The sequence below is a fragment of the Cynoglossus semilaevis genome, chromosome Z (assembly GCF_000523025.1).
Source record: "Cynoglossus semilaevis isolate Cse_v1.0 chromosome Z, Cse_v1.0, whole genome shotgun sequence".
Lineage (NCBI taxonomy): Eukaryota > Metazoa > Chordata > Actinopteri > Pleuronectiformes > Cynoglossidae > Cynoglossus > Cynoglossus semilaevis.
In genome coordinates this window covers 13965365-13976931 of record NC_024328.1, presented here as the reverse complement: position 1 = coordinate 13976931, position 11567 = coordinate 13965365, and the positions used below count along the sequence as shown (strand labels likewise).

General features: G+C 45.4%; 1 protein-coding gene across 1 annotated transcript in view; it reads right to left on the bottom strand.

The window, feature by feature from the left end:
* ttc16 (tetratricopeptide repeat domain 16) overlaps positions 1-11567 on the bottom strand; it is a 21524-nt gene extending 9957 nt beyond the window's left edge. The window contains exons 1-9 of the mRNA XM_025053427.1: positions 11200-11567; positions 3433-3538; positions 2242-2384; positions 1734-1809; positions 1552-1654; positions 1281-1426; positions 850-973; positions 671-751; positions 424-599 (exon numbers count right to left, since the gene is read on the bottom strand). Coding sequence (XP_024909195.1) covers positions 424-599; positions 671-751; positions 850-973; positions 1281-1426; positions 1552-1654; positions 1734-1809; positions 2242-2384; positions 3433-3537 — 954 coding nt within the window. The 5' untranslated portion in view covers position 3538; positions 11200-11567. The remainder of the gene's footprint in view (positions 1-423; positions 600-670; positions 752-849; positions 974-1280; positions 1427-1551; positions 1655-1733; positions 1810-2241; positions 2385-3432; positions 3539-11199) is intronic.

The following is an 11567-nucleotide window of genomic DNA, read 5'->3' as shown; positions in this document are numbered from 1 at the left end:
GTTTTTTTATTGAAGGAGAGTTTGTTCAGTCTACTAGTATAGTATCTCCACTAATGCAGGGACAGTAGCACTTGCAAGAACTAGTTTTGGGGTAAGTCTAAAACCATGTTGCTAACAGTCTGGCTTGGGACTCGTAAAATATTCCCAACCAATGAGACTGTAGGGGTTGGGAGGCTAAGACTGGTGCTGTTCAGAAATGTAGCGTATGCCGTTCTAATGAGTATGCTGAAATGTCAGGATACCTCACATTTCAGGGAAAACAGCCGTATAACCAAAGATTGACAGTTGATAAAACGTATCCAAGATTTTTTTTTTTTTTTTGCAAACACCACGAAAGATCTGAGCTTCCTAAGAAAATCTAGGCGGACTATTGTTTTTTCGCAATACTGCACAGACATAGTGAAAGTACTACGGTAGGCCTACCAGGATATTGATTGCTTGATCGATGGGTCCCTTAGCAACGATGTACTCGATCCCGGTCTCATACACATCCATGGGCCGACGGTATTTGAAAACAGTACCGGCGGCATGGAAGTTCTGGGGACTGTCCACTTTGTAGGCCCCGTTGAAAAAGAAGTTTCCTGCCTGGTCAGTCACAGCTGTGGCGCAGGAGTGAAATCAGTAATTATTATTTTTTAATTTTTTAATTTTTTTTCAAAGACTTGTCTACCTAAAACATCAGCAGATTTCTTCCTCTCGATGATTTGGATGTCCCACGATCCCTCAGGTATTTGGGTGATGAAGGAGTAACCTAAACAACAGGAAAAAAAAAACGGCGGTAAACGTTCGCTGTTGACTTTTAAACAGTCATGTGATTTTTAATTTTTTTTTCTTCTTTTTTCGGCCCACCCAGCGTCATGGCTCCACGTCTGAAGTTTCCAGTGACTCTGCTGCAGCTGCTGCCATCGCCCTGACAGACACCACACTTATCCAAGGTGTTTGAGGAAAACAGGACTCCGTCACATCCTATTGGCTGAGCAGCAAAGTACATATGAGGAGGAAGGACACTAGAATTCTTACACAAATGAGCAGGAAAGCAGGCCCACGTGGTTAGTGGCTAGCATGGTTAACTTAGGTTAGCGCTAACGCCTAGGTAACGTGTCAAACTCAAGGCTCGCGGGCCAACTCTGGCCCACCAACGCTTCATGTTTGCATTGTTTTCTTAAGTTCTTACTAATGTCAACTGGATAGGTTGAAATGCAATGCAATATTCCGCTTTATCACCCTAACCTGCTGTGTTGAAGTTATGGAAAACATAATGAACAGAAAGCTGGACTCACCTCGCACTTACCGTCCACGCAGACACCATGGTAACTGCTGTACTTGCAGGACGTGCCGTCTCGTGCCGTCACCATCAGTTGCCTCTGGCCATCTGTGGTGGTGCAGTGGAGGTCGCACGGGTTACTGGAGATGTGGACATAGTCATCTGTGGGAGACGCACAAGTCCGAACAGTCACAAGTTGTTTTTGTGTGTCTAAAAGGCCGGGGTGTCAAACATAAGGCCAAAAAAAAAGCCCGTCAGGGGGGTTCAATCTGGCCAAAATTCATTACCAGGGTACAGAGGTTTCCACTGGAAGTTCCTTCCGTTGTAGAGCTGGGAGTTGAAGGACCAGCACTGCTCCTCTCTGAAGCTCCTCCCAGGAGCAGGACATTCCTACGGAACAGAAAAAACCCCATCACAGCTAACGACACAAATGGTCTCTGCGAGGTGAAGTGTCAAGTTTGTGACTCACTCTGGTGTTGCAGAGATGATACTTCTTTGCTGTCCCCGTGCAGGTCATGTTGTCCTTCCCAGCAGCAACTTTCTTTCTTTGGACAGTAAGGAGACAAAAGAATGAGCAACAGCCAAACGTTCAACTACTTTATTAAACAGAGCTAACTCTAAGTCATGCATAAAGGCTAAAATGCTTTTATCAGTTTCTACGCCATCTACTGGGAAAACAAGGGTATTGCAGGGAAAAGGCAGAAGTGTAACGATAATATAAATATAATTTGGAGAAATTTGGTGGGAAGGATTAAAAAGCTGAATGGGCCGAATCTGGCACGCTGAGCCTTAGTTTTTTTTATGTTTTAAAGTTTCTTCTTGTCGACCAATCATTTATACTGAAATACAAAAACATGCAAAATTAAGATTAATCTTTTTCACTCCAAATTGACCCTAGGTGTGAACGTGAGTGTGAACATGTGACGGACACAGATTTTTTTATTGTCTGTGTGTGTGTGTGTGCGTGTGTTTCCAACCTCTGCTTGAGACAGTGTCTTTCCTGTGACATCACTCCTCCTCCACAAGTTCGAGTGCAGGCGGTCCACTTGGCCCACTCCCCCCACCAGTATGTGGTCACCTCCAGCTCTTCTTCCAAGCTGTTGAAAGCCACACCCTCCTCCTTGACACACACACACACACGGAGCACAGACACACATTCAATTACTCACTGTAACAGTCCACTGTAACAGGGCACTGTAAAACAGTCCACTGTAAAACAGTCCATTGTAAAACAGTCCACTGTAAAACAGTCCATTGTAAAACAGTCCACTGTAAAACAGTCCACTGTAACCACTGTAACAGGGCACTGTAACAGCCCACTGTAAAACAGTCCACTGTAACAGGCCACTGTAAAACAGGCCGCTGTAACAGTCCACTGTAAAACAGTCCATTGTAAAACAGTCCACTGTAACCACTGTAACAGGGCACTGTAACAGTCCACTGTAAAACAGTCCATTGTAAAACAGTCCACTGTAAAACAGTCCATTGTAAAACAGTCCACTGTAAAACAGTCCATTGTAAAACAGTCCACTGTAACAGTCCACTATAAAACAGTCCACTGTAACAGGCCACTGTAAAACAGGCCGCTGTAACAGTCCACTGTAACAGGCCACTGTAAAACAGGCCGCTGTAACAGTCCACTGTAAAACAGTCCATTGTAAAACAGTCCACTGTAAAACAGGCCACTGTGACAGTCCACTGTAACAGGGCACTATAACAGTCCACTGTAACAGGCCACTGTAAAACAGGCCACTGTAACAGGGCACTATAACAGTCCACTGTAACAGTCCACTATAAAACAGTCCACTGTAACAGGCCACTGTAAAACAGGCCGCTGTAACAGTCCACTGTAACAGGCCACTGTAAAACAGGCCGCTGTAACAGTCCACTGTAAAACAGTCCACTGTAACAGGCCACTGTAAAACAGGCCGCTGTAACAGTCCACTGTAAAACAGTCCACTGTAAAACAGTCCACTGTCACAGGGCACTGTAACAGTCCACTGTAACAGTCCACTATAAAACAGTCCACTGTAACAGGCCACTGTAAAACAGGCCACTGTAACAGTCCACTGTAAAACAGTCCATTGTAAAACAGTCCACTGTAACAGGCCTTTCAAAAAAGAAGTTGTAGAGATTTTGCTGTGAGCAAATGGATGGTGTTCATTTACCTGGAGCCCCCTGGTGGACAGGTTACCCAGTGACATCACCAACGTCAGGAAGCCCAGCAGGACCATACTCGTCTCTCCACACCGTTCCCATGATGACAACGTCATCCTAATGACAGTCACAGGCAGACGTTCAACCCAAATGCTGTATAAAGTTGACATTTTCTTGACAGTATAGTAAAATTAAAAAAAGACTAAATTAGTGGCGATGTCTCTGTCATTGATGTGGAAGCCCAGGGTTCACCTCCTGGGAAAGTTCGAATCCCGGTCAGGGCGATTGGTACCTTCTAGTGGACTCACCACCTGCAGGAAGGTTCAGGGGCGGGGTTGGTATGGGGCAGTGTGATTTGGGTGGCGGTCGTGGAGTCTGCTGACCCCGCAACCCGGTAACGGATAAAACGGATGAAAATGGACGGATGGAAAAGACAAAATTTAAAAAGTTGATCGTTCAAACAGAAAGTCAAGACTTGGTGGAGATTTGGTAATATCCTCCGCAGGTCTGGGCAATTTTTCTGTATTTTTGTCAGATTCTTCTTCTATTCTCTGTTCCTATCTTTAAATTCACCCTCTCTCTGCCTCTCACCTCTTCTTTTTATCTGCCCCTCTTTCATTCTCAAATACACGGGAAAAAAAAAATTTAAATAGCGATCTCCATAAAACCCTATAAACATCTAACCCTGGTTTACGGTACGATCCTCTCACGTGTGAGACCAAGAGCTGTTTCTGAGATGATGAATGGAGCGAGTCTGTGTTTCTTGGCAGCGGCGGTGATGAGTCTTTAACAAAGCCTGAAGGGTTTGAAAGGAAATATTCTGACCACTAATGAGCGCCTGTGGTATTTAAACCCATGTTCAGACACTTATGCCGTGTTGTGGGTGAAGGAATACCACAGAGATGTGTGGATGTAGTTTTTTTATTTGTTTTTTTTTCTCTCCCCCGACATCTTCCAAACTCTCAGATCCAAAGAGGGGTCCGACCTTGGACTTTTAAAAGTTTTTTGAAAGCCATGGGAAAACATTTGAGGTTGGAATATTTTTTTCTTTCTGACTCCTTTTTTCGGTGCCAACAAAAGGGGACCAACAAACGAAGGGCGATCGGCGCCAAACATTTCAGTGGGAGCAGCTGGTGATGCAATTTCAGAGCATCAATTAGGATCGTCATCATTTAATGATGTTAAATACGACCTGTCTAGCCCCGTCTAGCTCCCTCAGACAGCACTGGCTGCAGACATAATAGGCCGAAGCCCACAAACTCACAGCTGTGTTCAGCACTGACTGCACTGTGTGTGTGCTCCTTGTGCCTCGAACCGCTAGGTATGAACGTCCTCGAGGAGTCAAGAGAGGGTTTTTTTTCTAGCTGCTTCGGAGAGTCACGTAATAAAAGCCTGCGTCTGCTAACGTACGTCTTTATTTTGGTGTTCAAAGGCTGGCTTTGGGCTGTTCTTCAGCAGCGTTTGAAAATGTTGAGGGTCTGTAAGTCTCAAAATGACACATCTGAGCCATCACACCAAAGAAGGATAAGTTTTGATGCGTCCGTTTTTTCAGATTCCTTGAGATATCCTGACCTATCAGGTGGTGAGATGTCACGCCCCTTTGTAGCAGTTGAAGAATTTATCTCGTATCTGGAGGACGTCTGTAGTGTGTAATACAATTGGCTCTTCACTGTCCAAGTCTTGGCCGTCTTTTCATCTTCTATCAAAGTTCGATCTTTGTCGATCTTCCCAATTCAACATATACATTGAAAAACTGCCAGAACTCATGGCTCTGATTCTCTTTTTCAGTTACATCGTGGCTAAATCACTGTTTCCCAAACCCTTTTTTTTCTGGGGAACCCATAGTTTAAAAGTCACAAACCTTTGCGACCCAAGTCAATAGACATTATTCGTAAACTCTTGGGAAAACATTTTGCAAAACGACCCAAAAAAAAAAAAAATTCTTGCAACCCACTTGAGGGTCGTGACCCAGTATTTGGGAAACAATGAGACTGAATGACTCCATTTAGGCCGTCATGCCGCCTGGGTCTGGGTACCTTCGTTAGAGAACCACCGTGATAAAGGACCTAAAGATTTTATCGCTCGAGTGGAGTTGGATGTTTCTAAGTGGCAACTGCGAGGGAATTGTACCGACAGATACATTACAGTGGGATTGTTGGTGGACCATAAAAGCGAGCTGAAATATTTTGTCTACTGCTGTGTATTTAAAAAAAAAAAAGAAATTGTACTGACTGGATGAATGTGAACCATCAATGACGAAAAGTAAAACACTCTACGCTTCACAAGGAAAACCGTTGCCAGCTTTAAAGAACCCTGCGGTGGTTTTTGGAAATGTGCTTAATTGAATTTGGTCTGAAGTGAGCTGTTTCTCCTTTACTCACATTATCTCTACGGACGTTTTCTTTTTTTCCTGTGTCTCACACTGTTCTATACACAACTGTAAACAAACCGAAGTGTTTACAGAGCCCCTACCTGTCCGACATTACCGCGCTAACTGCATCAGAGTTGTATCTTCTGACCGTGCGGACGGCTGTTCTCCATTACCGGCCGCCGATCGCATGGAACTCGGTAAGCGGCTGTTAGGCTTCCAGGCACGTCAGCGTGGAAGAGTGGAACAATGGTATAGCTAACAGAGGGCATTTGCGCGCACTCCTGCCAGAGGCAGCGTGCCAAGAGCAGGTATTTGAATGTTGAACTGGCAGGAAACCAGCTCCGCCGGCCCTGGCAGGTGGAGGGCGACACAGACGTGCTGTTGAGAGGCCGCAGGTGCTGGAGGCGGACAGCAGAGGGGCCCTAGTCAAAGTTAAACAAGCTGGAAGTGTGCCGGAAAGACGGCGGCAAGTTTCCTAGGATTCAACACAGGTGGACCTTTGTTTGCCGGCGCTATATGAAGGCAGACGGCGAGGAAGTGTAGATGTCTGCATGTAAAGGTTAACGCGAACCCGGCACAGACACACAGGAAAAGGGAGGCTCAGGTCTGACACGGGAGATTAATGTCTCATTGAGAATTTTTGAGTCAGAAGAAAAGTCTGCAGAGAGGCTCTTCTGCGGCTGTAGGGATTCCAAAAAAAAAAAACGGAACACGTGCAGAACCGACGTTAAATACCATCTCACCGACACACGTACGATCCTAGCTCTGTCAAGTGGTAAATCCAGTCAGTGTAAAGTAAAGCAAAAAAAAAAAGTATTTCTACATTGATCTCTTTATTCTTTTTGATAGGTAGTACAGACATAGTACCAAGGTATTATAGCAGCTAATTAGCTAGTCAATGGTACCAGGCTGTAGCTGCCGTAGCTAATGTTAGCTTTGGTGTTTATGCTACAGGAAAAGGTGGAACTATAGGCTAGAAGTGTTGCATTTTTTATTTTTTTTATTCGTTTGACGTTAAACCATGTCCTCCATGCTAACTAGCGCCGGTCCATGTCCATGATAACTAGCACCGGTCCATGCTAACTAGCACCGGTCCATGCTAACTAGCACCGGTCCATGTCCGTGCTAACTAGCAATGGTCCACGTCCATGCTAACTAGCGCCGGTCCATGTCCATGATAACTAGCACCGGTCCATGTCCGTGCTAACTAGCACCGGTCCATGTCCGTGCTAACTAGCACCGGTCCACGTCCGTGCTAACTAGCACCGGTCCATGTCCATGATAACTAGCACCGGTCCACGTCCATGCTAACTAGCACGGTCCGTGTCCATGCTAACTAGCACCAGTCCGTGTCCATGCTAACTAGCACCGGTCCATGCTAACTAGCACTGGTCCACGTCCGTGCTAACTAGCACCGGTCCACGTCCGTGCTAACTAGCACCGGTCCACGTCCATGCTAACTAGCACCGGTCCATGTCCATGATAACTAGCACCGGTCCATGTCCATGCTAACTAGCACTGGTCTTAATTATCATTAACATTTTCCTGACACTTTGCCTCAAAGATTTACTTTTATGACTGAGTTAAAAAAAAAAAGAAATCACCTTTGTTAGGCTAAATGTCACAAGAAAACACAGAATCAGCACAAACGTCAGGGGGACTGAAGGATGTCCAGGCTGCACACATACAGAAAAGAAAGAGAGGAAAAAGAGAGAGAAAGAGAGAGAGCGAGAGAGAGAGAGAGAGAGTGAGAAAGAGAGAGGGAGGACTTCTAGGAAAGGGCTCACAGTACATCCCCATGTCCTCAGGTCCAGTTAAAATAAGCAAACAGCTCGTCTCGCCCTGTTTGCAGTCTGGCTCCTCTGGCACTAAATATTGGTGACAGGTGTCTTAAAGCAGGCGCTGCCGCACCTGGAGTTCATTATCCAACCAGACACAGCTGGAGCCCAGCCAGCTGCCACACACACACGGACGTACTCAGACAGAGCCTCACATGTGTAGGCTTTTGGCCAGTGGCGTGAGTGACTGTACGCACATACGCGTCGGGGCCACCGCGCACTCTCATATTCGGAACGAAGCCACGTGGTCGCGCAGGTATGCGAACGCTCCAGCGGAACGTGGACTACACACACGCACACACGCATAAGCACACATACACACACACGTACGCAACAAAAATGACCATTTATTGCTAAAGTAAAGCGATAGCCTCCAATGCTCTCTTATAGCATCTGTCGTCGTACCAGTAAAAAGGGGAAAACGTGGGAAAAAAAAAAATCTACATAAGCAAAGATGCTTATCCGCAACGCATGCGTATTTTTGCTTAACAATCTCAAAAAAAAAGTAAAATGGGAATTAGGTTAATAGAACAGACCAGAACAATCATGACATAATTACGTAAAGTAAAAAAAAATCGCATTTGTTTAATCGTATTAATTTAATTAATTAATTAACGACTATTATTGGGAGCAGAATAAAAAAAAAAGATATGGGCGAAAGTTGTCCAGGAGGTGGGACTCTCTGGTAAGTTGTCGGAATATCGGTGACTTGTTTTTGCTACGTTGTTGACTGTGTTTACGTTTCCTTTGCGCTTGTCGAGAATGAAGAAATAATTTAAAAAAACGAATAGTTTGAGTCATTGCTTTCCAAGTCACAAGTAAGTCTCAAGTCTTTGCGCTCAAGTCCGAGTCGAGTCTCAAGTCAAGACCAAAAAGTGTCAAGTCAAGTCCCAAGTCCTGCCGTTTCTGTTTCGAGTCCTTTTACATTTGTTTTGTTTTTTTTGTTGACCACCTTGTAGTTTTTAAATAAACAAAAATAAACAACACGATCTTTGGTATAATTTTCTCTCACTCGCGCGTTGTTTGACGGCTCTTCCTCATCGGATGTTCGATGAGGCTTGATGGCTCGATGCTATCATGTCAAAACAACGTGGGTCTCATTTGAGAGATACAGAGCGCTCCTTAAAAACTTACTTTATAATCTCCGGGTTTGGGAGAAAGTATCAAGTCTTGTCGAGTCAAAGGGCTCAAGTCCGAGTGAAGTCACGAGTCATTGACGTTAAAGTCCAAGTCGAGTTGCGAGTCGCTTTACATTTTGTCAAGTCGAGTCTAAAGTCGTCAAATTGACGACTCGAGTCCGAGTCACGCGACTCGAGTCCACACCTCTGGTTACCGCTAATTGAATTTAACCTTGGAACTCCGTCTGAAATGTAACCTACGCCATAGGAACGATCCTTACGTGACCTCACTTCACCGTTTGTGAGAACACCTCACCAGCTCCGCTCTCTTAAAAAAATGTGTGCAGTTCCCCGAGTATTTCTTATATGTTTTCTAATTTACCACTTCCCTCCCGGCGAAGTAGAAACCCATGTTCTCAGGACTTTCCTCTTTTCTTCATCTCATTCCATCTGTCTATCTCCTTTCGCGAGCGCACGCACGTACGTCAAACCAGAGTCTGCCTTATTTCTTGGATTTATTCAGTCTGGTGCAAAAGACAAGTCTTATTGGCTTTTAGACCGGAGCGGGGGAGGGAGTTAAGTGGAGTAGAGGGGTTTTTCCTCCTTCTCCACTGGCCCACCTCCCTGCCTGGAAAGGAGTAAACGGTCCCCTCAATATTTCTTCCTCCCGTTCCATCAGCCCTGTGCTGTCCCCACCCTGAAAACCCCCGGGGCCCCTCACCTCGCTCCTGTCATCGTGCTGGCAGCCTCAGTCGGCAGACAAGCAGACAGAGTGCAGTAGGAGTTTGTCCTGCTCGGAGCGATTTACTGCTAGATGCACTTTCATATCCTCATAAAACGTCAGTCGTGCTGCGCGTCAAACTCACCAGATTCCCTTCTACAAGTCGTGTTCAGGGTAGCCCCTGGCTTCGCTTTGCGGCCACTGTACAAAAATCCGGATCGTCATGGCAGATTTTGGGGTCAGCTGACCTCAAGGGGCCCCACTGGGAATTACTTAATGTTTATATTTATTCTTGTCTTGTCTTCAATTTTTCTTGGTTGTAATGTCTTGTTCATTGTTACTAGTGTTTTACTTTGCGGTTAAAATTATTTCTGTTTTCCTCAACGTGACGTGTCACGTTGCTTAACAGTAACACTCCTGGTACGTAGGCAATTGAATGAGTCAATCATCTATTATTGACGACAATTATGGATTTTAAAGTTTTTTACTAGATAAAGGGAAGATTGACGATGGAGTTCTGGATTAATGAGGGTAATGTTTTAGAAAGTCTAGAGAGGCAGAGAAGAATGTGAGGATGGTGCAAGGCACGAGAAAAGGGAGTCTGTGGTGAAGTGTGCGGTCAGAATGACAGATGGGTTCAATGTAGTCTGAATGGGGTGATGGACGGATTGGCAGACGAGGTCACTGAGGGTAGAGAGTAAGTGGAAGAGTATCAGGAGAAGAGGAGGTGAATTCTGAAGAGGACAGACAAAAATGACGCAGGTGAACTCCGCAAGGATGAGAGGAGGTGCGTGAGGATGGGTTGAGGTATTTGGGACTTTTCGTCCAAAGCAATGACGCAGACGAGAAGCCAGGCAATGTGGAACGGACGGAGGCAGTTGTCAGGGGTGACAGAGAACAGACAATTGTAAAAAGGATTGAGAAGGAAGGAAGTGATGCTGAGATTTCAACCGGGAGTGATGAGAATTTGGGGCATGAAGCAAGAGAACCGAGTCTCGTGGCCAAAATTGGACCAAGGATGTTGAGGAAGAGAGAAAGTTCACAAGTGTTACGAAGACACGACAATCGTTTCTGTGACAGTAAAACATATCTACAACCTTTTCAGTCATTATCACCTCCGTCGACACCTATTGTGATCGGTACTTTAGGAGTTGCCTCAATTTTTTTTTTCTTTTTCCTACTTTTTCCCAAAGATCACTGTGGCCCCAGGTGTGACATTTAGTTGCCTTGAATCGTTTGTTAACACGTGTAGATCAGGGAAGTTCTAAGGTTGAACTTTTATTCTTTGACGTTCGGGCAACACTTTGTGACTTAAGCAAAGAAATTCCATTACGTTACGTACAAAACCACCATGTCACGTTTAAAACCAGAGGACGATACGCCTGAAGATCCTATAGTTTTTCTGCAGCAGCCAAGAGCCACAGAAACCACAGTTTGACAAGTAGCAGTGTTGGCACACACACACACACACACACTTACACACTAACACACTAACATACGGAGTCAGCATTATTTTGTGGATTTGTTTTGGTCTGGTGAAAAAGTCTCATTGGCTCTGGTTCGCCTCGTAAACAAATACAAAGGAAGAGAGAGAGAGTGAGAGAGTGAGAGAGGGAGTGGGAGAGAGGGGAGAGAAACCACACCAGCACATGCAGACATGCAGAAAGCCAAACCACACACACAGAGAGAGTCAATTATCCAGAATACATTTTAAATATTTACCCACTCACCTCGTGCGCAGCAGTCCAAGGGCGTCTCAGTCTGTGTGATGATGCCACTCAATCTGTGTGTGTCAATGTGTCTAGGGTTTTGTTTGTGTGTGTGTGTCTGAGTCTCTGTTTATAAGAGTGTGTGTGTGATGTGCTGGTCGGTAGTTGCTGCCGTTGCCGAGGAGCATAGAGGGAGAAACAGAAGAAGGGAGGAAGAAAAATAAGGGAGTGAAAGGAGGCAAGGTGTATTCTTCCTGCATCCCTCTTCTTCCTCCTCCTCCTTCTTCTCCTCCTCCTCCTCCTCCTGCCTCGGTCGGTGGAAGCGGCGGAGTGACAACTGACGGCGAACGAGGGAGGAACTGAGAACAGCAGCAGCAGCAGCAGCAGCA